Source organism: Tyto alba, unplaced genomic scaffold (assembly GCF_018691265.1).
Source record: "Tyto alba isolate M040663 unplaced genomic scaffold, T.alba_DEE_v4.0 Super-Scaffold_9, whole genome shotgun sequence".
Taxonomy (NCBI): domain Eukaryota; kingdom Metazoa; phylum Chordata; class Aves; order Strigiformes; family Tytonidae; genus Tyto; species Tyto alba.
This window is the reverse complement of record NW_024881330.1, coordinates 22453908-22479927: the sequence shown is the minus strand read 5'-3', so window position 1 is coordinate 22479927 and position 26020 is coordinate 22453908. Positions and strand designations below refer to the sequence as shown.

Genomic DNA, 26020 nt, shown 5'->3' with positions numbered 1-26020 from the left:
AAGGCGGGAACGCCTGCCGGCCCGAGGCGTGAGTCCGGCCGCGGGCACCCGGAGGGGCCAGCGCTGCCCCTCTGCTCCGGGGCTGGGGCTGCGGGGGGGGGGGACGGGGACGGGCTGGGAGCGAGGAGAAAAGCGGGAGGGGAGGGAAGGGGGGTAACGGGAGGAGAAGGGGAGGGGACAGCCAGGAGGAGGGGGCGGGAGCTGATAAAGCCGGGGGTGGAGGGCGAGCGGAGCCGGGGAGAGGCGCGATGGGGCGGAGGGCGTGAGCGGGGCCGCGATGCTGCCGGGGGGGGCGGCGGCGGTGAGCGGGCAGGCGCCATGGGCTGCGGGGGGAGCAGGGCCGACGCCATCGAGCCCCGCTACTACGAGAGCTGGACGCGGGAGACCGAGTCCACCTGGCTGACCAACACCGACTCCGAGAGCCCGCCGCAGGAGGGCGGCAGCGCCGAGCCGGGCGGCCGGGAGCCGGGCGGGCCGCCACCCGGTGAGTGGGGGCCCCGCCGCGGGTGGGCGGGGGGGGTGTGTGCGTGGGGGGGGGGGGAGCTGTGCTGCACGCCCGGCTGCAGCGTCCTCGGAGGGGTGCGTAGCCGTCTCTCCGCTTCTCGGAGACCGGCTGCTTCTGACCCCGGAGCTTGTGCTTAAAAATCTCCGGGGGGGGGGGTGGGGGGTGGGGGGGGCTGGGAGCCCCCGCCGCTCCCCGGCCGTCCCACGCCGCCACCCGCGCTCCGGGCTTGTTGGGCATCCAGAGACCTTCCCACGGTGGGGCTTGGCTATGAGAGAGAGCGGATAAATGCCATCAGCTATGCCATAACGACACCAGGAGGGAAGGGAACTTGGTCTCTGAGGCTCTTGCTGTGGAATACACGGCTTTTTGGTTTGGGTTGGGTTGGGGTTTTTTTCCAAAACATTTAAGAAATAGGTTTAAAATAAGATATGCCAGCCTTCTTCCACGCTACCTCAAATTAGGATGATCCACAGAAAATAAAACTGATCAAATGGTGAGCTGCACAGGAGCTGACCTACAAGTTTGAATTTCCCTGTTCTTGTCAGTGTGGTACATGCTTAATTGTGCACCTGAGGTGCTACAGCAGGGATTGAGATGGGAAAGGGAATGAGGAGCTCTGATTTGATGTAGGGTTTAAGATGTTTTCAGAATTGTTATGTATTGCAGCAGTATCTAGAAATCTCAGTCTAGGTCCAGATATTCCTGGTGCTAGACGTTGTACAAACACAACATGGCCACTGCCCTAGATAATTATAATTTGCATCTAAAACAGTAAATGCCTGTAAGCAGCTTCACAGGAGAAGAAGTAGCTTTGTAGACTTTTTACAGTGAGTGACAAAGCACCAGGAAGAAGTCATGATAGTTCAGGAGTGAAAATTCACAAGGGTGGGCAACACAGGCCAATTGGAATAGGGAGATGATGACTCTGTGCTGACCGAAATAGGACAGGGAGGGAGAAGTCATAAAGGGTCTGTGTAGTACTCCCGAAGGCTAAAGAAAGACTTTGTAGTAATCACATGCAGAATTATGAGAATTTGAAGGTGAGCTGGTATATGAAATGCTGTATGAAAGAAGATTGTATACGGAATTTATAAAGGTTCAAGATGATACTGGCCAGTAAGCTTGAATGACAGGTGACAGTCTTTTCTCCAGCCATGAAGGCTAAACACAGTGAGTGCTACCTCTGTACCCATGCTTAGCATTATCTTAGCCATGTTTACTTAGAGTTGGTGCCTAAACATCATAAACAGAAGCCAGACAGAGGTAGATCAGTAAGTATTCTTCCTGGAAGCATGCAATAATTGAATTTGTGTTTACACATGAGAATGCCAGAGATAAGGAGAAGAGGACAACACTCAAGTCAAATAGAGAGTCACTAGGGTAAAAGAAACTCTTTACAAAAAACCTTGCAGAAGAGATTAGAGAGGAAGGGAGTGAGGAGAGAACAGAGCAGTAGGAACAAAGTAAGTAGGACTTCAGGCAGGGTGAGATTCACCCTTCAACATAGCCATGGAGGCAGCAGCTTAAGGAACCTGAAGAACGCACACTGGTCCTGATTAGTGCCTTGAAAGTCATAAAGTATTTAATTGAGAGTTGTTGTAGGGTAAGGCTTGAGGTAGGAAGGGAAAGGAGTAAGGAGAGGTACTCCAGGGACTAGAAACTGAACATTCAGTGAATGTACAGATGAAAGGGAGAGGAAGCAGCAACTGGAGGGGCAAATGAGGTCAAGTATGGGTTTAAGACTTGAAGAGGAAAACATGCCTTTATTGTGAGAACCGAAAACTACCTAAGAGTGAGAGACAAAAGGGATGAGTAAGGGAGGGGGTAAGAGCAGGATGGGGGAGATGAGGAGATGGGATGTGACATTGGTGTAAGTGGAGGTAGGAAATTTCTGTAACTGGGACACAGAAAGGGAGGAGGCAGCTGGGGAAGGGAGGACCAGTCAAAGTCAGCTGGGGAGAAGAGGATGTTTCATCATTTTTTGCTTGGAATAAATTGATGAAATGCTGTGAAGAGAGAGAAGTGGAGGCAGGGTGAAGGAAAGATTTGGGGAAAAAGCCAAAAGCAGTAAAAGGTGGCTGTGATTGCCAACATGTTTCAATTAAGTGGAAAAAAAACCACCACCAGACATTGGACATCAAAATGAAGAGAGGGGTAAATCACTCAGGAATGCAAGAATGTATGGTGTACAGGATCAGCAAGTGTATCAATGAGGAAAGAGTAGCTACCATATATTAGTATTAGCAAGCTCATCCCATCACAAAATTCATTATATCCTTCTCTTTTTGTCAGCCAGCATATTTAGCTTCCCATGTCTACTCTGATTGGAACTATATGTATTTGTGTAGCCAGATGTTTGTATCTTCACTAAAGCATTTTGAAAGCTAAAATACTATCAAATTAAAAAGGAAGACATGAGGGTTTTTAATTTTCCCTTCACTTTTCATTTCTTCCAATTTCAACCGATCCTTTCTTAGGATATTTGTTCATTTCTCTACTTGATTTTTTACATCCATTTTAATATAGTATATTTCAATCTCCCTGTTTTTTACAGGAAGACATAGAGGACAATATCAGTTGTTATAATATAGTTAAGACAGACAACTTCTCTTAGGTTCATGGCAAGTCACTTAACAGTCACGAATATGGGTGGCAGCAATTTGTTGCAGTACACTGCTGAGGCTTTGACAGTGATGAACAGGATACATCGATACGGGTGAAGCGGGGTAGAAAAGTAGTAAGTAACTTCATGAAGCACTGCAGGTGGTGAAATTGAAAGACATCTAGAAGATAAGCATATGTATTGTTCATAGGATGAGTGGCTTCCATGAGGGAGGAAAAAAGGAAAGACTAACTGGGAGCCCATAAAATAGAGCAGTTTCTCTTAAAAATATCCATTGCTATGTGAGCAAAGAACTTTTCACAGGATTCATCTACTGCGTAGGCTACAGCTGGGGAAAATAATAGACTGCATTTCTGCTTAGTAACCATTCCTTGATCCTTGCAACCCTTTGCACAAATTGCCTTCTCTTCAGAGGGTCTGATTCAGCTAAGTGGAAGTGTTAGCACAAGTAACGACTTTCTGGGGAAGTATGAATCTGCAGGAGCTGGTGAGCTCCCCGGGGCAGTCACCATGGGTTACAAACAAACTGGGGGGGAAAAGGTTGAATTAACAAAAACTGCACAAAAACTGTCAAGTACTTTGGAGCACAGTTGCATAGCCTGCTGTGTTACATTGGGATAGCTTGCTGATATATGTACATGTAGGCTAGTAACTTAAGCTGCACAATTTCCTACCAGAAACCAGTACTGTAAAAGTGCTTTATAAACCCATTCAACATCAATTATAACAAAAAAAAAAAAAGCTGTTTGTTTGTTTTAAAGCAAACTTTAAATCATCTTATTTCTATTTCTTTCCATTTTTCAGTGGCTAAGTTAGCTTGTGTATTCAATTATTTATTATACTTGAAAGTGCCTCAGAGTGGATAAAGCAGCATGTTGCCTTGTGGTTAGAGAGACCTTACCATCATGATTTACCTCATGGGCTGCAAACGCCTTAGGACAGGATCTCTCCTTACTGTTTTCCAACAGAGACCAGCACAGTAAGACCCCAGCCTTGGCTGGAGATTGTTATTGAAATGCAAATTAAAATAATTAATTTCTAAATGATGTAACAACCAACTGAAAAATAATTCTCTTGTATCAGAACTGGAAAGCTGCATATTGATTGCCTCAGGACTCACTTGTTCAGATCCTCAACTAATGAAACATTTGTTTATTTTTTTATCATTACCTGACTCACAGTATCAGCTCAGACTTTAAAAACAATTGTTTTTTATTCTTTGTACTTTGCACTATTTCTATAGTAAAATCTTTTCTCCTGAAGCATATTAAAGAGAAACATTAGCCACATTTCACACAGTCTCACCTGATGCACTTGGGAGAAAAACTTGCTCATGGCATCAGCAAATGTACCTGCAGTCAGTGGTCTGCCAGGAATTAAATCTGCAATTTAGGATCAGTTCATCCCCTAGTGAAGACATTTGCAAAATAGCTATGAAATGGGAATAGAATCGAGTCCTTTGTAAAATAAATAATGAAAATCAGAGGAGTAGAGGAGAAATTCTATCATTATCTGACAATCTGTCTGGCTAACAGTTTATCTTGTGTAGTTACCTTTAATGCGGTTGTGCATTTGTGAATAATTCTTGCTCTTTTCTCTGGGGCTAAATGACCGGTTTATGCTGCTGCTCTGCTATTTTCTGATTGCTTCCAGCTGTGGGAAGTTTTACAGACCAGGTTTGTCTTTGCAGCTAGGTTCTGGTCAAGACTCTGTACGCAGAATAGAGGGTTTCACAGGTCACCTTTCATAGAGAAGTTTTTGAAAATTGCTTTTCCATGCTTTGCAGTAGGAAGACTGGAAGCAGCTGCAGCCGAAGAGCAGGGCTGTGCGAACACCAGTTGCCATAACAACAGGGACTGGTGCTGGCTTGGACCAGAGCCGCCGTCATCTGCTCTTTCATTTACCAGCTATACGTAAAGTTAAAAGGTTAACAGAAATGAATAAGCAAGCATCAGGTTGTAAATGAAGAACTTGGTGCAGCAGATGGTTTCTCGTAAATCAGACTGCAGAGAAGTATTTAATAAAAAAACCTATTTTAGGTTAAGAGTCAAAGAGGGACCACTTTTGCTATTGCATAATATGGGTATGTCAGGATTTCTTTGTGCTCTTACGCCCATTTACTACTGTTCTTTTATTAATGGGTTGGTTCAAAATCTTCTATGTTTAAGAAACAATTATAGCAGTGTTTCTGACATTTGATATTTTCAGGAGATAACTTTATTACTGTCCAGAATTACAGTAAAAGTGAATAAATAAGCCTCTTCCTGGACTGTAGAAGTTACAGTAATTCCCTATTCCACCTTATTCCAGACCTCAGATATAATGATGTATTGGTTTTGCGTGGCAAGGTTTTGGTAGCAGGGGGGATATAGGGGGGGCTTCTGTGAGAAACTGCTAGAGGCTTCCCCCGTGTCCCACAGGGCCAATGCCAAACGGCTCCAAGATGAAGCCGCCGCTGGCCAAGGCCGAGCCCATCAGTGACAGTGGGAGCACCTCTGGGATAATGTTTTAAGAAGGAGGAAAAAAAATGCTGTGCAACAGCAATTGCAGCTGGAGAGAGGAGTGAGAACACATGAGAGAAACAGCCTTGCAGACCCCAAGGTCAGTGAAGAAGGAGGGGGAGGAGGTGCTCCAGGCGCCGAGGCAGAGATTCCCCTGCAGCCCGTGGTGAAGACCATGGTGAGGCAGGCTGTGCCCTGCACCCATGGAGGTTAACGGTGGGGCAGATCTCCACCTGCAGCCCGTGGAGGTTAACGGTGGGGCAGATCTCCACCTGCAGCCCGTGGAGGTTAACGGTGGGGCAGATATCCACCTGCAGCCCGTGGAGGTTAACGGTGGGGCAGATATCCAGGTGCAGCCCACGGAGGACTCCACGCTGGAGCAGGTGGATGCACCCAAAGGAGGGTGGGACCCTGTGGAGGGAGCAGCCCACGCTGGAACAGGTTTTCTGCTGGAGCAGTCTGTTCCTGAAGGGCTGCGCCCCATGGAAGGGACCCAAAAGAGCTGCAGCCTGTGGGAAGGACTCACGTTGGAGAAGTCTGTGGAGGACTGTCTCCTGTGGGAGGGACCCCACGCTGGAGCAGGGGAAGAGTGTGAGGAGTCCTCCTCCTGAGGAGGAAGGAGCAGCAAAGACAACATGTGATGAACTGACTGCAACCCCCATTCCCCATCCCCCCTGCTCCGCTGGAGAGGATGAGGCAGAGAAATCAGGAGTGAAGTTGAACTGGGGAAGAAGGGAGGTGTGGGGGAAAGGTGTTTTAAGGCTTAGAGGTTTTTATTTTCTCATTAGCCTACTCTGATTTTGATTGGCAATAAATTAAATTACTTTCCCCAAGTCGAGTCTGTTTTGCCCATGACAGTAATTGCCAAGTGATCTCCCTGTCCTTATATCCACCCAGAAGCCTTTCATTGTGTTTCTCTCCCCTGTCCCACTGAGGAAGAGGAGTGATGGAGTGGCTTGGTGGGCACCTGGCATCCAGCCAGAGTCAGCTCACCACAAATTATATGGTATTTGCTAAAGGATCCCATTTTAATATTATTTCTGGATTTTGATTATATGATGTCTGCCATTTCAGTTGTCACTAGCCTCTGTATGGAGGGCAGGCAGTACTGAGGAAACTTTTCTACACCACCCAAAAAGAGAAGAAAAGGAAAAATAGCATGTGGGGTGTTCCACAGACATGGAAAGAAAGCCTTTGCATCTAATTTTTACTATCTAGCTTTCGCAACATGGCCTTCTTATGTGTCTCCTCTCCTTTGTACACCAGCTCCTTCTGTGTTAACATACTCGTGGATGGGTAATAGACTTCTTAAATGTGGAAAGCGCCTCCATAGAGTGGGTTTGTGTAGGTGCTTCCATCTGCACAAGAAGATTGGGTACAAAGCCCTCTGAAAATCACTTTTTTAAAAGCATGATTTGGTAGGGCAGTTCTTCAAAGGGTTTCTTTCTGAGTGGCACCTGGTTTTGTGTTATACCTCTGGAAGAGCGCATAAATAGCAAATATTGCTGTCAGTACTGTAAGTACAAACTCAGTACCAAACATGGAGATAAACCAAAGCAATGGAAAGCCCAGAGCCCCTGCTGCTTCAGAGGAGTTACCCGTTTCCATATGCTTTAGGGACTTCTAGTCAATCTTTTCACATCATGTCCGTGGGAAAGGGGTGGGAAGTGTTGCAGGATGGAAGGGAAATAACACTGATGCCTCCCTCAGAAATGAAAAAATAGTAATTTTTGCTAGTAAAAAAGCACATTTCTGCATCAGTCTAAGGATCAGGGAATTACAAAGAACCCTAGATAGCAATAGAGGAAAATAATAGAATTAAATTGATAGTATGTGTAATAAATGATGACTGTCAACCCACTGACATGAAGCTTCTCAACGTTGCCATTCCTCATTCAACACATATAGTTGGGTTTTGCTCAGCACAGAACCCAGTCAAGATTACAGTATTTTCCTAAACTCAATTACAAAGACATCACTGAAATTATTGCAAAAATTAGACTCAGCTGATAAATACAGCTTTTTGTAATAATCCTATTTTTCATCCCAACTGTAGCTGTTAATTCTTCCAATCCATACATTTTCGTCTTTGCTGTCATTTGACAGCTTAATACTCTTTATTTCACATAGGTACAGAAGTCATTTAGAACAAAAGCTGAAACACAGGTTGGAAGCAACACGGTATTTCAATACGTTGTCAGAGAACTTCAGCATTTTCATTTTATGTCCCCTTCTCATCCTACCCCTCAAAACTAAACACCTCTTTATTTTTAAGCATGGAAAAAGCCTTAATGATATTGAGATCACCAGTGCTTAAGCTTTTTGGTAAATTATGAGAGTAGGATTGTTATAAATGCAAATGTTGTTTGAGATAATGTATAGGGAATGTAAGTAATTTGGATGGAACTGTTGCTGCTGTTTTGCACTATGGCCATCCTGTGTAATTATGTGATTTGTGGGTGTTGTATTTATTTTGTTTTGTTGATTTGGTTGAAAAATGTCACTGGTAATTATTTGGCCCATCAGAACATACTAAGAAACCTTCCTCCACCTCTACAAGTATTTTGAAATTAATTCCTTATTAATAAATATCAACTGCCACATAAAGAGTCCATAGCAAGCAAAATTTTATTAAAAGTATCAAAGTTGATGAAATTTTTTTTCCTTTATGAGCCTTCAGCTTGCTATTTTGTGAGATGTATTAGAGACAATTACTGGGAAAAACTTCAGTCCTGTTTAATGGTAGGTGGTTAGTGATGTTCAGGGCCTGCACGAAGCCTCCTGAAGGGTTTTGGTGTCTCAGGTGGGATCAGCTGCCCCCTGCCCCTGCGGCAGGAGGGGAGGGCAGGGGAGGGCTCTGCAGCCACCTGCTCCTTCCTTGGCAGCCTCTTAATTGTACTTTCTGCCTCTAGCATTCTCCCAAAGTACTGGAAAATCTGTAAAAAAAATTAAAAATTTTAAAATTAATATTTAAATATAGTATGATGACTTTTCCACAAAGCCTCTTAGTCTCTGATTAATTCCCATTTAGCTAATGGCCAACAGTCTTGCTAAACCCCTCCTGCTATCTGAAGCAGACCTGCTAGGATTGATTGCCCACAGTTTACTCCAGTATAATCATTTACCCGCCGATAAAATAAATTAACTAAAAATGCACTGTGCACAAACATTTGAACTCCATGAAAGTCTTTCCTAGATGTCACAGTACCAGAAAGGAGAAAGGTTGTTGAGGATCAATAGAGCTGATTTTCAGGAGAGATGATTTGGAACCTCTTCAGATGATTTTCCAGTGGGAAAAACTCTTTTTGCAGCATTGAAATCTTCCATGAGAAAAATTTTCTTAGTTGCTGAGAGCCAAAAGGCTCATTAACTGTGGGAAGAGCTGTTGCCCTCCACCTCGGCAGTGGGCAGTGGGCAGTGGGGAGGAGGGATGGTGAGAGAGGGAGAGTGTCTGAAAGGGTTTGAGCAAGAAACCTGAGAGGTGTTTTTTGTCAAAGACAGGTCCTGCCTGCAGCGTACTCAGAAGGGGATGGCTCTGCAAAGTTCTTCTTGTGGAAAAAGCACTCTCTTTTTTTTTTTTTTTTTTTTTTTTCTCCCCTTTATATCCTGATTCAGGATATTTTAAAACTTTTTTTTTTTTTCTTTTCCTCAGGAATTTATTTACACCTTCTGGCCAGTTCCAATTCTGTGTTTTGCAGGTTAGGAATGTATAGTTCAAAACTAACACTTAAAAATGGAATTAGCTTTAAGTAAAGACTCCTGCCAATCTCGAAGTGGAGGTGTAATGTATTTCATACAGGAAACATGGTTCAGAGTGCAGTTTACTTAATTGCCTGTTGATTAAAATTTCCAAAAGTTCCACAACTGAGCACATATTGCAGTAATCCAGCATTTAGATGATAGAAGTCTGCCTTTTTGGTACCGGTAGTCAGGTATAGAACTATAGTTCTTAATAGAAACAGAACTGCTATAGCAAGTCCCACTTTTTTTCCTCAGGTATTCCTGCAGTTTAAAAATTAAATAAATTTATTGAAATTTAAAAAATATGAGATTCAAAGATGGGTTTTATCTTAAATTGAGATACAGTAATAGTTAAGACTCAGAAACTGGATGATTGAAGCCATCAGTTTATTGTAAGGCTTTTTGTTTGACTCACATAAAGCAGCATCCTTTTCTACATTATGGAGATAATATTTCAAAAGCTGTGTGATTGCATGCATTTCTCAGCAGTGGCCTTGTGTGAAAAAAGTGCCTTGGTCCTTTATCGTACACAAATAAATAATGCATTCCTATCCCAGATGTATTATCTGATGAGTACATGCATAATCACTTTCCTAGATTGTCACACTGTCTTTTCTCTTCTGTTTAGAAAAAATACAGATTAAAAGTAAAACAAGCAAGTAGATGGGGAAGTGACATTTTACCAATTAGCATGGACAGCTGTAGGCTGTAGGATTTTCAATTTTAAGGTTTTCCTGAAACCACCGAGCCCCTCCAGATTGTTGCTGCATTGCTGTTTGCCTGACTGAGCCTTAAATTTTAAGCAGCTGATGAAAAAAGAAGTAACGTTGAGCTTCTCATTCCTCCTGGAAGATCATGGATTCAGGCTAGCCTATACAGGTGGATGCTAGCTACTGAAGAGCAAAATAATCAGGCAATCCTCGATTGATTGACTGAAATATTTATTTATTTATTACCAATTTCCTAGCAATGCATATAGTTGTGTTTCTGTCACTGTATCTTTCATCTGCATATTGTCCTCACGTTGCAGTTGTCATTCGTGTAAACTGCTAGTATTTCCCAGGTGGGCCATCAGAATTGTTTCAAGCACTTGCAGTGCTGAAAGTATGAATTACTGTCAGTTGCATAAAGCTGGTGCTGGAGTGCTTTCTGAGTGTTTATGCTCTCTATGGAAAAGATGAAAAAAATTTAATGGATTTATCTAGTAGATTGTTAATGGCTGATGACATTAGGTTTTAACAAAGCTACTGCCCTCATTTTAGGATGAACACTAAATATGAGTGATGGCTTTTTTACATGCACACAGATATCTTAAGCCAAAGCATTTTATGATCCCAGTCATACTATTAGCCAGTTAAGTCATCAGTATCCTTTCATATATTCATAAACTGTAAGGCTGGAAATGTCACCTGGCCATACAGCCCACTGGTCTTTCCTGAATTAATTCCCATATGGATCATACCTTTAGGACATTCAGACTTAATTTGCAGCTTTCCAGTGGCTGTCATTTTGCCTAAGCCTTTGTAAATTAGGCCAGTGGCTAATCACTCATTGTTAAAATACAAGTCTGATGTCTTACCTGGAACCTTTAGCTTCAATTTCCAGTTGCTGAACCTTGGTGAGCAAAACCAAAGTGTCATTTCAGCTCAAGTTCAATGTACAAAAATGTAGATGCTTTTCATAAGGTTTTCTGTTTAGTCTACCTAAGTATTTTTGCTGCTCTTCAATATAACTGAAATGATACTATCTACTCATCTTAAAATTCCATGTGTGATTAGCTAGGTAATGAGAATGATAATACTTTCCATTTCTGTGGTGGAAATTAGTCTAAAACATAATGAGCGATGTTTTATTACCACATCCTGGAGGAGAAGGAAAGACCATGTGAAGAAGGAAAGACCATGCGAATGTCTACAGGTCTAAGCCACTGTTCAGAACCTGTTTTCAAACAGGGTGGGTACAGCTGGGGGAAGGATAGTTGAGAGAGGGTCAGCAGTCTGCTGCTTGTTTTCCATCTCACATAATGCTTTCCTGTAATGGGAACTGCTTTGTATTTTAAAGAAAGGGTCAGACAGGAACTGAGCCAAAAGCAAGCATCTTCAGAAGACAGGCTGACTTGACTTAGTTTGGACATCCATGATGTAAGGTGTTGTGCGTGGCGGGTATAATTTTTAAGGTGAATTTTTCATGGGTAGTACTGAAACATAGCCTGTATCTTCGCATGTGGAGAAGCAGATCCCTGCACTGCCTGTCCTCCTAAAATGCAATATTAGGAAAAGCACTTCAGAGGTTTTCTATTTGTGTGTTAGTTTTTCAATTTGGAGGAATGAGTGATCTGTTTCTGGCACATCATGTGGCACTGGTAAATTGCTTAATCCATTCTGTCTCGTGATTTTTTCCCAGGCATAAAGTGTTGTCAGCCTTCAATGTGTTCCAAAATGTTGCCAATTCTTACTCCACAATGTAGTGAAAATTCAGTTCTTTCCTGTTCCAGTTATTAAAATTTCTATCTTCATCCATCAAATTCTGTTGTCTTTCTGCCATTAAGTCCTTCCCGAGCACCCTGATTACAATTCTTTCCAGCTTACCTTTCTTATTTTCCTTTCATGGTCAGACCAATTCCCCCTTATTCTGCTTCTGGAGTCTATTTTCCATGTAGTATCCTTTGTCTTGAGCTTTGAAATGATCACACATTTTTAAAGTGTTGCCGTGTCCTTTTTCTATTCAGAATATCCATTTTATATTTACCTCTCATTTCATAGATGTGGTTACAACAGTGTTAAATTTGTTTGCAAGGTAGTTAAACCATGATTCTGTATCATAATTTGAAATCAGAATATAGCAATGTGCAAAGATTTAGCATCTGCCTGTATCTGGGAAATTAGGCCGTGAAAAGAATATCAAGATTTGTAGCTTTAATGCTGCCATTTTTTGTATTTGTCTCTTAGAACCCTTGAATACTCTCTAGTATAAATCTTCATATTATAGTAATATATGTGATCAGACTTTCAGAGCTATTTATCATATGCTTATTTATGTATATGCATGTTTAATTGCAGATTTTAAATGTTTTAAAAATTCCTTTTAGCTAATGAAGAGAAACCTCATGCCTCATTTCAGAAGGGCAATGGTTAAAGAAGTTTGGAAATACAGAAATCTGTAGGACCTTGTTTGTTTCTTGCTCAGAAATGAAGGGGCAAGAAATAGGAAAATAAGCAAACCTGCCAGCCAAAACTGTCACAAGATGTAGTGCTTGGTCTCCCAGTTTTGCCAGGACTCCAGTGTGCATACAGTCATTTAAAAGCATTAAATATATTCATTGTGAGCCAGTTCTTTTACTACTGAATTAGACATTTAATACCATAATCTTACAGAAGAACACAATTCCATAAGGCCCCTGAATGTGACAAAACCATGGCCAGATCGGGTTCTCAGAGCCTGATTTGCCTTTGGCTGTTAGCTATTATATGATCCCCGTCATCCTGCATAAATAGAGGATTTCCTCGTATTTATTACCTACTTCCCTTAGCGCTGAAAGTAAAGCAGATACCTTCTAAACAGAGAACGAAGAGGCTGCTCATGCTCTAGGGTGAGCTGAGTTCAAATAAGCTCTCTCCTGCTTCCCCATGCCTGGCTGGCTGAACCCAGCTTTGGGGGGACCTGCCGTGCATGGAAAGTCTCATGGAAAGAGGACAGATCTCCTTCCCCTGCCTTTTCCCCAGCCTGGGGCAGGGGAATAATTTCTGTGGCACCTCTAAAGATAGACTCCACAGAATTTCAGTGGCCAATACACAATGTGTAGAAGGTGCAAATATGTTTGTTTTGTTTTGCTTCACTATCTAAAATTCATATTACATTAGAGTTTGGATAAATAATTCTGGATTCTCTGAACATCTGGGCAGCAAATTTATTGTGTTACTGTATTTGCTGATTCAAAACAGAACTCTTTTTTTATTACATTTTCCAGCTGCAACAGGTCATCCCTCTGCAGATCTTCTGGATCCTTCATCCTAGTTTACAAACACACTCTCTGCAATGTATGAAAGTTTCTAAATTCTTTCTTGTTAGGGAAAAAAGCTATTGCAGATTTCCTGAGCACCTGGCTTCATCCCTGAGGCTACAGCTTTGGAGGAAATTACTTAAGCTTGACTTTTGTCACAAACTCCACTGCACTAATTTTTGATAGGATCCAAGCTATGTGTTATTTCTGCAGCAGAAGTACATACCAGCGCTCAGGCCTGCAGATGCATAGCTTTCCCAAACATGAATTGTTTCAAATCAGGTAAATAGGTATAGAAAATAAGTATTTCAGTGCTCTCTATACATATTATCACTCTGTAGCATTAAAAGCAAGAAACTCAGTGGTCGTAACAAATATATATTTCCTCTGGAAGCAACTGCATGTTGTGATAACATTGTTCATTCATTCATCTTTACCGTGAGTTTTCTCAGAGTCCATTTTTATAGTACAGTATCTTATTATGCAGGCATTTTTTAAAACAGCATCTTATGCATTATTCATGAGATAACAGCCACGATAAATAAAAAAGGGTGTTGCTGAACCAGAAAATTGAACCTTACTGGTTTGTTCATAGTCGGTTCCAAAGATATAAATTTAGCATACTAATCAACAGCTGCCCACTTTAAACAAATACTTGCTTGTTATTTAATAGCAGAGTATGTGACAGCACAGGGTCCACAGTACGGGGTCAGATCTATAGCATATTTGGGTCAGAATTCATGTCCAATTTTGGCCACTACCTGCTGCTTTAAAATTGGGTAAGAGAATATTGTGGCAAGCACATGCGGAATAATTTTTTCCACAAAGGTCTGATCCTTTTGGCTAAGATTATCTTTGCCTCCGTACTATGAGGCTTCATACACCTTCCAGATTTCTTGACAGCATTAGCTATTGCAGCACTGCTGATTTTTGTTAGTCACAGAAATTTTCAGTTCAGCTTGGATCTTACTAAGATACTGCTCTTTTACAAGGTCTATGCAAAGAAATCCAGGCAGACCTACCTTTATGCTACCTGTGGTTTAAGAAGTTTCCTGTAGTCCTGATAATAAAGGGCTACCCCTGAGTGTTGCTATCTGGTTACTTCTCCCATTCTTGATCATTAGCAAATGTATATTAGCTTTCTAATACATAGATGAGGTCTAGCAAAAAGCCTTGAGGAAGTCATACCTTTATCTTTTGTTATGCACAAAAGTGACCCCCCTAGTTCTCTTTTTTTCTCTGTTAGTCTGTGCCAGCTATCAATCCATTACATAATTTGCTTTTTACTCCAGCTTTACTTTCACAATATGAATTCTGTCATTTTCCCTGTCTTCACGTCATCTTTGTTTCCATACTCAAATCTGGTTAGAAAGAGTTAAATGTTAAGGGTAAAAATTTTTTCTCCTCCTTATGAGATCCTCTCATAAAGGATCATTTGAATTCTTAGGTATAACCAGGCTGTATACAGAACTACAGCAGCACGTATTCATTGTTTATCCTTGATTTTGTTATCACTAGTGTAGTCATTATAATAGAAGAAATCAGAAATACAGGTCTAATGTCTGAAATTTGCATTCCATGTTTTACATTTTCTTCAACTTCTTTCTGATGAACATCCTATTTCCTAAAATGATTCTTGTAAAAGCTTTCTTAGACTGCTCCCTCCCCATTTAAATATTTTTTAAGAGTTATACAATATTATTTAAGCGTGTTTTATTTTGAATGGCCATAAGCTTGAAAATCTGTGAGCAACTTTCCATACTTCAAGTATGTGTCTTCTAAATTACAAAATACCTGAGGGATGCTGCTCTCTGGGAATTTCTGAAAACTCATTCAAAATTGAAAAATTATTAGGATTGTAGACAGAAGAACACATGCTAGCACATACTAAGAGGTCTTATAGAACACTGTGGGAGATAGGGCTTCGTGACTCTTGCTCTTAGAGAGGTGAGGTGCATCCTGCCAGGAAGATAAATGCGGCAGAGAGGGAGATGTTGAAAGAGAAGTTAGGGCGTAAGTAAGTTACAGCCAGTTGAGAAGAAAGGACATCATGGACAGATTTATCTGAATGCATTGGTGATTTTGCATCAGATTTCCAGGTGGAATTTAGGAACTGAAGCATGCCTTGGAACAGTACTACAGTTTACTGCCTACAATTCTCTTATGAAGAAAACTACTAATCTGCACAAATGGTCATGTCCTACCTGGGATTAATAAATTATTTAATAGTCTGGAACACAAGGAATCATGATGATAATAACTATGGTTAATTAATAAAGACAGTTTTAGAGAATTAAGGTAACAGAAGCATTGATGTGTTTGGAGTATTCCTTCTAAAAACTAATTTTGATGTTTGCTTGGACACACTGATATTTTCATTATGTTTACAGCAGAGGGAGTAGGAGGTTGTCCCAGAAAGACTGGAAAAACTTGGCATTTTACTGGCAGTCTGAATATTCAATTTTATGATAAACTATTAATTATGAGTAGCAGCAATTCTTGGAAAGTTTATTTTATTTATACTGTTTATGTGAGCTACATAAAAATACCAGTGCCTTTGGTTTTGTGTTAGTAGTGACGACTGTCTTGTTTGATTCTCTTTGTCCTCTTCTAGGACTTTATATTACCTTTAATAGATCTGTTGTTCTCCACATAGGATGCATATGTCAGACAGATTTGTCCTGTCTTGCTGGTTTTTGTGCTTATATTGAGATACCTCTGATTTTAGGTAGCTTTCTGTTCATTACATGTTCTTAGATGCCCTTCTTTTAGATTGTGGAACAGCTAAAACATACCCAGATATCCTAGGGAGCAGTTTTTAGTTTTGATTTGTCAAATTCAGTAACTGTTGATTTTTGTCCATACCCAAATTTTCCCAAGCTTTCATATTTTGGGAAGTTTGAACAAAAGGCAGTACTGTAATGCCTGCATTTTAATAGAGGGAAAAACAAAACAATCCATTGACAAATTTTGTTTTTCAAAATCTATTCAAATTGTGCATGCGAAAATACACAGAATGAAAGATTATTTGAACTGCCATCATTTGGTGTAAATCATCGAACTTTTTAGTGAAAGAGATTTTAGAAAAAAGCTCCTTTGCATTAGTCAGTCATATCACATCTTATCCTGGATCAGCAACTCTGGGACACCGTTTTTGCTGTAACGCAACAGGAATCTTTGGTGAATCTGGGCTAAATGGATGAAACAAATGTATGTCCCCTGATGTGGGGGTGGTTGGAAGCAATGTGAACATACCTCCAAAGGATTTGGATAGCTCAGCACGGCAGCTCACTGAGCAGAATGAGTGTAGCTGGGTGAGTGGGGTTTGGTTTGGTTTGTTTTGGTTTTATTGGGTAGCACACCAACCAAAGCTGCTTTCTGCTGCTTGTTTCGATTCCTGTGCTACCTCCCAAGTTGTGCCAGTCCGACTGCTTGCGTCACTGGGTGATGAATAAAGTCTAGGGATTGATTGCACTTTAAAATAACCCTTTTTTTTCCAGATGCTACTGGAAAAAAAAAGTGTTTGTCAAACTGCAGCCTAAAGGATTTCTGTTGGCCTGGTAAGAAAAGCTTGAGTCAGCTTGCCTGGAAAGAGACTTGGATTTGTGAGCAATGGGGATGCTGCTTGGGTATTCTCCCTGCATTCATCAAGAGAGAACTTGTGTATGTTCTTTTTAAATAAACCTGCTTACATGCAATGAAATACCTGCCTCTTCTCATCCGTTCCTCCCTATAACGGCAACAGCCTGGCAGTCCCCCAAGCTCTGATGAACCAGTCCTGATGAAAAGGTCACCATCACATTGTTGAGGCTTTCATAATCACCCAGAAACTTGGGTTTTGGTAATGGAGCCATAAGAATATTCTAGGCTTGCCAGTTAATTTGAAAATAAAATACATGTATTTGACAGAGCATTGTGATGGGATCTGCTGTTTTCCCTGGCCTTAGGAGGCCCGCAGACTTTTGGCAAGGGTTGTCCTGGCAGCGAACATGAGAATGAAAACAACATTACTGAACCCATTTGTTTAAATTTCTACTGAATCTCTACAGTGAAAGACTGAGGAGGTTATTTACTGAACCCACGCTGTGAGCATGATATGTGTATCTCAACAGTTAGCTTGGTTTAAACTACACTGAGGCAAGACCCGAGTATTGCCATCCTGCTAGTTTGCAAATTCCAGATTGTACAGAACAAGAAAGTTAACTCTTCCATTTTTGTATACTGTGGCAAACCCTAAATAGCAGTGCAAAAATATTTGATATTTTAAAAGCAACCATGTGTTCCTAATGTTTTATAAACATCATCTCTGATTTACGGCCAGCATTTTGTGTTTTAGATATATATCTAGTCTATAAAATGGGTGTTGCTTTATGAATTGCCGACAAATCTCGTGCCCTTACTTCCATGCTCATGCATTCTCACTGTAATTTCTGCTCAGTGCTCATACATAAAGAGCAAGTCACCGAACTCTAGACTGTTGCCCACTCTCTAAATCATCTATTTTCCAATGAAAAAGAATTCTAAAAATAATTTTTTAACTTCAGAATAGCAAACATATTTCAGAATAAAATAAAAAAGCTTTTTGCACTAATATTGGTAAGCGCTAGGTCACCCATATGAAAATACAGTAAAGTGATAGTGGAAGGCTCAGATACTGATACCTGGTTTATTTCTGAAAAGTATTGCAAAAGAAGTCTCACCCCTGCAATGCAGGATGCAACAAGGATGCTTGGGCTGTAACCTAACAGAGTACGAAAAATTAACCAGATATACCATTTTCAGGATTGAGATTTTCCATCAGCCTACAGAAATGGATTGAAGTAAGAAAAATTGTTCTGTACGAGACCAGAAGATGCACCACAATCTGATAAATGAACAATTGTGCTTAATAACAAAGTGGCTTTTCAGCTGACAGCTGTTTCACCAGACAGTTTGGTTAAGAGGCCAGATGTCAAAGGGACACATGGTGGAAAGTAATTTAGTAGGATAACTTCACAGAAGGAAAAACTGGTAATTTGTGTATGTTTGAAACGTCCAAGAATGGAATTAGTATGTAATGCCTAGAGTGTTTTGCCTGTTCAGAGCTGTGCTCAAGCTGGGTCTCAGAGCTCCACGGGAGGGGAAGCGGTAGGCTGTGGCGTGGCTGCTGGCTTAGAGCTCTGACTCACATGTGGCTAATTCCCTCTCCATCTCCCTTCCTGACAACCGAGTTTGTCTGATATCAGTCTATGCCACTTACTGTTCTGCACCAAGTCATTTTTCTGCCTCTCACCTGGCACTGTGGAGTGGGGGAAGAGATAAAACACAAATTGGTGTGGACTTCTGGGAGATGAGGGAGAGGTGAGATTTACTTGTTTTATGGGAAATTGCCTGTAGATATAGATGGGAGAATGACATCTAGCAGAAAAGGCATCTTCCAAAGGCTAACATGTTGGTTGGTTTGTTTTTAAATAAACTGTAGCATATTTTCAAGTTTCTACTCAATTTTTTTTTTTTTTAATCAAAAAGTAGATGACTTGGCATTATTAGTTACCACTACAAGTTAAACTGTCTTTGGAAAACTACCACCATCTTCTGACCGCTCAGGGAAATGCAGTGACTAGTTTGTATTTAGACTTCTTAAAACTTACACAACTAAAATAAAAACAAAGTAAAATAAAATAAAATAATTACTATAGTAATGAAAAGGAAGATAACAAAAGGAGAGAGAAGTAAACCCCAGAAAGACAAGTGATGCACAATGCAATTGCTTACCGCCCACTGACAGGCTGCCCAGGCAGTCCCCCAGCAGCGATCCGCCCCTCCCAGCCAATTCCCCCCAGTTTACATACTGAGCAGGACGTTCTATGGTATGGAATATCCCTTTGGCCAGTTCGGGTCAGCTGTCCCAAACCTTGTTGTTGGCAGAGCAGGGGAAACTGAAAAGTCCTTGACCTAGGATAAGCACTACTTAGCAACAACTAAAACATCAGTGTGTTATCAACATTATTCTCACGCTAAATCGAAAACACATCACTCTACCAGGTACTAGGAAGAAAATTAACCCAGCCAAAACCAGGACAGCAACGCATATGTTATCCACACAGCTAGAGCAGAAAGCAAACTCATAATGCATTTGATTATTAGTAGTCAAAACAGTATGAAATACATTTTCCCTGAATTTCTTTCCTCAACTTCTGATGAAAAAAAATGCTCAAGGCCATAAATAGAGCAATCTGTCCATCCATATCAGTCTCATCTGTTGTGCTCACATCTAACCCCTTCATTCCCCAGAACTGAAACAGATTTAAGGGGAGCCTCTCTGGGTCCTTAGTTAAACCCTTGGTCATGTAAGCGGCTCTGTGAGTGGAGAGGCAAATGGAGATGTGCAGGTGACCAACAGGTTGCTGATACAATGCACTCATTAACTGGTTTTCCTTGTTTCCTGAGCCAGTGTTTCACAGGGCAACAAATTATAGGAGAAGGGCCAAGTAATGGAAAGTGTGAGGAGAAAGGTGAGAAAAGAAAGTAGACTGCTCTCACTGTAGTACCATACCGCACCTTCCATGACTTGCCCTATCGCAAAAATGTGGTGAAATAGAGGGAAGCCAGAGCCTGTTATAAACTGCTTCTCGGTATCAGTTGCACAATTTCATGTGTCCCTGCTAGGTCTTCTGGAGGATGTGAAATCAGCTCAGACAGGTGTAACTACAGCATCAGCCACAGCTGGAACGCTGAATGCCGAGAAAAGGACAAACTGTGGTCCTCAGTGTGCAAACCCCATGGGCCATGGCACAGGAGCTACGGCGCAGAGACAGAACAGCTTCAGGACAGAAGAGGTAAGAGTATAATTATGTTCCCTGACACTCAGCACTAGCCTCAACCAGGTCAAACTTATTTTTGTGACAATCTTCCTCGCTGCCGTCAAGCTGTCTTTAACGCCTTGGGGTGAGAGAACATGGCTGCACCACAGCCACGACGTGATTGAGACTAGCACCTCATGCCTGAACATCCACAAAATTGATGTTCTATTTGGCAGTCAGAGTAACACACACACTTGTTACAGCGAAAAAAAAAAAAATCCCATGCTTATTTTTTTCCAGCTCAGTCCATTTGTGGCATGTATTGTACAAATTGTTTAATTATCTGAAAGGGAATGGGGTTTTCCTTTATTGCTGTTTTGCTTAAATTATATGCACTGCACGAACCCTGGTTCATTCAAGGCTGGATGTGAAGCCTGAAAAAAGTCAATGGGAATCTTTTCAATAACGTCAGTAGGCTCTGGATCAGATCTTCCCCTCTTTTCCCCTCACCTATATGTTCTATAAGTTGTAGAATGATCATCCAGTGTAATGATAATGCATGAACAACCAAGGCTTTCTCCTGTCCTAGCTGCCTACCTGCCAGTCTCTCACAGCTTTCCACCTGCTGCCGTGTTTGTTTGTGCAGCAGCTGCTGAGATTAAAGTAATCCAAAAACTATGGTTGGTTTACTGCTTCCTCGGCTTCTCAGACTGGAAGAGCACTCAGCATGGTGTGTGCTGGAACCGCTGCACCCACGCCAGAAGAAGGTGTCCCCTCTTGGGAATCACATCCGTGAGAGAGGCAAATTTAAATCCAGGGGGACTGAGCAAATGAACAAGGCAATTCAGATTGAATTTTACCTTGCATTTGCTAACAAACAACACATTGGCGCATGTCTGTTCATTTTATGTCTTCACTGTATTATCTTCTGTACTGCTGTAGTACAGGAATATTCCCTGATGACATGGATCCTGCTGTATCTTTCCACAGAATACTGCAGCTCCAGATGTGTAGGGACACATTTTATAGCAGCACGACATCTAGAGCCATGGGTTTGCTGTAAATGAAAAATATAAATGCCTGTCATAGCCACTAGCTCACAGAGAAAAATTAATTGTTCAGGTTGGATATCGTTGAACAGAACTAACATAATTATTAATACAATTTGAAAAAAGACTTGGCCACACTTGCAAATTATAGTGTATACCTGACATACTGTTGGAAAAAATTGTTTGTCTAATTTTGTAAGCAATTGAAAAATTAGTTCTGTATTTAGACTTACTAGGAAGTATGGGCAAATTCACACAACTTACTGACTGTAATGGGACTACTCACTGAAGCATGGGTTCCTGTCCTGGGGCCCTATGGCTTTGAATGTATCCTCCTGCCTTTTTCTAGCTAAGATACGTTCAGTCATATATATCTGTACTGCTGCAACCCAGTGCAAAGAAAATTTCTAATTAGAAATAGGGCATTTACATTATTCTATGCATACAGTGAGGGTGTCTAAGAAAGGAAGGTAATTAGCCTAAACTTCTTATAGTCAAAGTAAAAATGTATTTTCCTGCAGTGCAAGTGTAGTATCTAAGTCTCCAGCTCTGGTTTGCCATTCTGAATCTCTGTTTCTCCACTGACTGTTTAGGGAAGTGTAAGATGAGCAGGTTTACAATTTGGACATGTAAAGTTTAGGTGCCTAGAGTTGAGAATGTGACTATCTCCCAAACTCAAAAAGTGTCCATTTTATTTACATGACTATCCACATTGACTACAGCTTTTCTTTCATCTCTACACGTTGTAGAATACAATGCAATGCAGAACATGGTGCTCTCAGTAGACTTGGGTTCTGCCATTGGCCTGGAGAGTAGTAGGGGGTAAATTGCTTTACCTCTGTTTCTCATTTTCTCAGGCGTCAAGCTCTAAAGCATCCTACTGCCTTAGCTCTACCATCAGTTATGTGACAGGGTACAATTTGTGGTGTCAAAAGGGGAAGCGTTTGACACAGGCTGCATCTGGGAAACTTTAATATCCTCCCATGAGGGTAATGTCAAAATAACTTGGAAATAAAAGATGCTGATGATGAAAGGAGTCCTAATAGCAGTGAAGGCAATAAAATATTTAGGCACCCCAAAAGCAAAGGTGGTATCCAGATTATGTCACTGACTGACAATAACCTGGTTTGATTTTCATGTTATGTGCAGTCTTTGGAGAGTCCTTGTGTGAACAGGAGCACTGGCGGAGTAGAGAGCAAAGGAGCAGGTGTATTCAGGCTGCAGAAATGTGAAGTAATACACAGCAGCAAACAAACACCAGGTTTTGCTCTCAGATAAATATGTACCTTCCACTCGTGTCAGTGGAAGTTTACCAGGCATTCTTTACACTTACAAATTGTCTCATGAAACACTGGATATGCAATAATCAAACCCACCTAACCCAGCTCTGTGTCTCTATCAGCCCAGTTCCGAGTGTCCTTTGCTAGATCTATCCAGTTTACTGCATACTATAGTGTGTTGCTTATGGCAACAAGCAAACAGACTAGGAGATGGAGAAGGATAAATTAAAATTAGGGTTGCACTTTCATGCCTCAGACAGACTGACTTTTATGAATATTTGGAAATAATGTGATGAAGCTCTGAAAGTTATATATTGTACTTGGGTCTTATATGCAGGCAGAATTAAGTGTTAATTTGAAACTATATTTTCACTTAAGAAACACAAAGTAGAGAAATTTCTGTCTCATGCTAGTCACACTCAACTCCCAGTGACATCAAAAGGAACCTCTGAGTTCCACTTCAGGATTGAAACCAGATCTATTTGCTCCACTTTTATAATACACATGTGTAAAGATGATAATTATAGCCAAGAGGGTCGATCCAAAGTCTACTGACATCCACAGCCTTTATAGCAGTTGTAACAGCTTGTGTCCATGTTGAATGAGAAGGTTGCCCTGCATCACAGTACTGTGTGAAGAACACTGGAGACATTCTGTTTATTAAGTAGAACTGTTTTCGTAAATTAGGAGGTAATCATCAATGACTCTGTGCTATCAGTGTGGAACTCACTGTACTATTTAAAACTTTCACAGAATACGTGGGACACACAGAAAATGTCCACAAAAGAAGTCACCATTAATGTTACAAAAAGCATCAGACAAAGTGACAGAAGGAAAACAAAGAATTGTGTCAATTAACAAAGGAAAGCGCAGATGAGGATGGACCTAACAATGCTTCGCTGCACTTTAAATGTCATCAGTCATCACTGAAGATATGAAAATCTCCAGATGTTCCATGTTGAATACAGCAGGCAGCTGCTGCTGAGTGCCTTCATAAACATGTCTTGTAGAAACCAGCTGCAGACACTGTAGGATGTTCAGATGTCATTTGCCTAAAGGAGTGGCACTGCGCATACGCCAAAATTTGTGCCATTTGATTTTTACTAAGTCCTGTGTTATCTCCTTGTGCATGTCGTGTTCTGCACTGCTATTGGGATGAGGCTGGATGATGAGAGGTACAGTTCTTCTCAATTTAAATAGGAAATGAACACGTGCATCTGCATTTTCAGTCATAAGGGGGTTCGAGTGTGTTCAAGGGGTTTCAAACCCACAGGGTTCATTTAAAGCACTCACTTTCATAAAACTCAAACCTAGAGATCTTAGAAAGAGACACAGCGGTGGCTTCCATTAAATCTCTTTTAAACTATATATAGCAGTTATAGGTAGTTAAGTCATATAGTAACCTTTTTATATTTTAATCTTTTAATTACTTAGTTTTCACTTATTTTGTGTATTGACGGAATTTAAGTCTTAAAAAACAGTAACTTTCATATTGATCAGTCTTACTTGAAGTTCCTAGTCTTAACTGGCAGGTAGGGTTCTGGCTACTTACTTATTTTATACACGCCCCTTTAATTATATTGAGGCCCAGACTGACTTGGAAAGAAGTGATCACTAGCATTCCATGAAAATAACCATAATTCTTAAAGCAATATTCCAATGACAGCTCCAAAAATTAACTTTATTTGATCAGATATAGTTGATTTCATGTGAAAAACTTACTTAATTGCATCATAAGCAATGTATCATAGTACTCCACATTTATCATAAATTTATATCTAAAAGGAATATAAATGTTCAGTGTAGTAAAGACCAGGAATTAATTCAACATACTACTTCTTAGTATAGAAGTAATAATAATATATATTCTCTGTGATTTAGTACATTTATGCAGATAAAAGAGGTAAATTTATTTGCCTCCCCCATCAGACATATATGTGAGTATCCTTAGAGGGCCATTAAAATAACCACTCAAAAGTTGCTCGTTAGAAACAGATGTCATTAGGAAAAAAATCCATGTATGAACTGTGAGAAGTAATTTTTACACATAGGCAAAGAAATATAAATAGAATTGTGGGACTGAATCCTAACTTATTCCATATTAGGATCATTTTAATAACTTGCTGCTAGGTGTGTGAGTACTTAATACTTACCTTGGAGTACAACAAGCCTATGCAATAGGGAATTGTTTATTAATTATTCCGACACAAAGGCAATCAGAAATCCAGAGTCAGTGTGAGATTTTTGCATACAAGAGCATACATATAAGAAATGTTTATTTGTAGATGTCCTAAAATGGGGCAAAAAACTTCTGCTAAGCTTTCTGCAGCTCATTGTGTTACCTGGTAAGAATGAAAAAATATTGAAAATAATGTTGTACAGGTAAGACAACAGCAGTCTGCATCTGTCCCTCCAATTTGTGGCTCTCTGCCAACTTGCTGGCAACATTACAGGAGAGGAAGGGACTAGTCACTAACAATAAAGCTGCTGTAGCAGCTCAGCAATATTAATTCAGACGTGCATAGCCATTGTTGGTGGCCATGTACTGACCTAATTGAAAGCATGCGTTCGGGATTCTGCATTATTTGTGTAAATGATGAACCATTTCACATCTGTGGCAGGCTTGTAACCCACTTCTGTTTCAAAGGATTTACTGGCAGAGAGAGTGCAGTATAAACCTGTACAGTGCAGGAAAGCTGCAGAAAGTGATTAACAATGTTGGTGTGTGAAAGGGTAGAGAAGATTTTTGAAGTAAAGGAAAAGGGAAGGTTCACTGTGTGACAAGCTGTTCCACAGATGGTTCCCTTGGGTGGGTACCATGTTGGGGTGAGTAGATGCAAGAGCAAAGGAGTCTTAGCAGTGAGATTATTTACTAGCTAAGAAATTATTTTGTAATGATGTGCTGACCAGATGTGTCTGATAGCTTGGGCCACACAACAGAAGCAAGCCTGCAATGCTGCATAGCGCATCGGTATGAGAAACAGCCCTGCATGTCAGCAGTCAGCAGGGAGGCAGTTTTTGAGCCTCATAGTCAGAGCATGAGATGTGACAGGATGGTTAGCAGGAGATGGCCTTGGTACATAATGATCTGGGCAATACTACGGATCGTGATTATGTTGACCACATCCCCCATCGGGGTGGCAGCTGTGGAGTGGTGGAGGCTGACTGCCCTGGATGACCCCTCTGTCTGCTCATGATAACTTTCCTGAGCTAGTCCAAGATCACATAATCTTGTTTATATCCTGAAACTTAACTTTAGGGCATTCAAAATCTGGATCTAACTTCTGTGGTACAAACCACATCTAGTTACAAGAAACTTTATAAACTCTTCTCACGTAACACATTACTGCTGTTACTCATTAGGTGGTAATTGAAAAGAAATTACATTATGTTTTAGATGGCTTCATAATTCTTGATGCGTAAGCTTCCAATGACCTTAATAAAATTAAGAGCATGTTGTGGAGATGTGAATCCTGCCTCTGTATGTAGACAGGGTTATATTTATGTTTTCCTTACTTTCCTTCTACTAGAGACAACCA

At 40.9% G+C, this 26020-nt stretch overlaps 1 protein-coding gene across 1 annotated transcript; it reads left to right on the top strand.

Moving 5' to 3' along the window:
• Window positions 1-250: 250 nt before the first annotated feature.
• Window positions 251-26020, top strand: BAALC (BAALC binder of MAP3K1 and KLF4). The gene is made up of 3 exons (XM_032988018.2): window positions 251-484; window positions 20019-20188; window positions 23235-26020. Exons 1-3 carry the CDS (start codon window positions 319-321, stop codon window positions 23337-23339), a joined length of 441 nt encoding a protein of 146 aa, XP_032843909.2. The 5' UTR covers window positions 251-318; the 3' UTR covers window positions 23340-26020.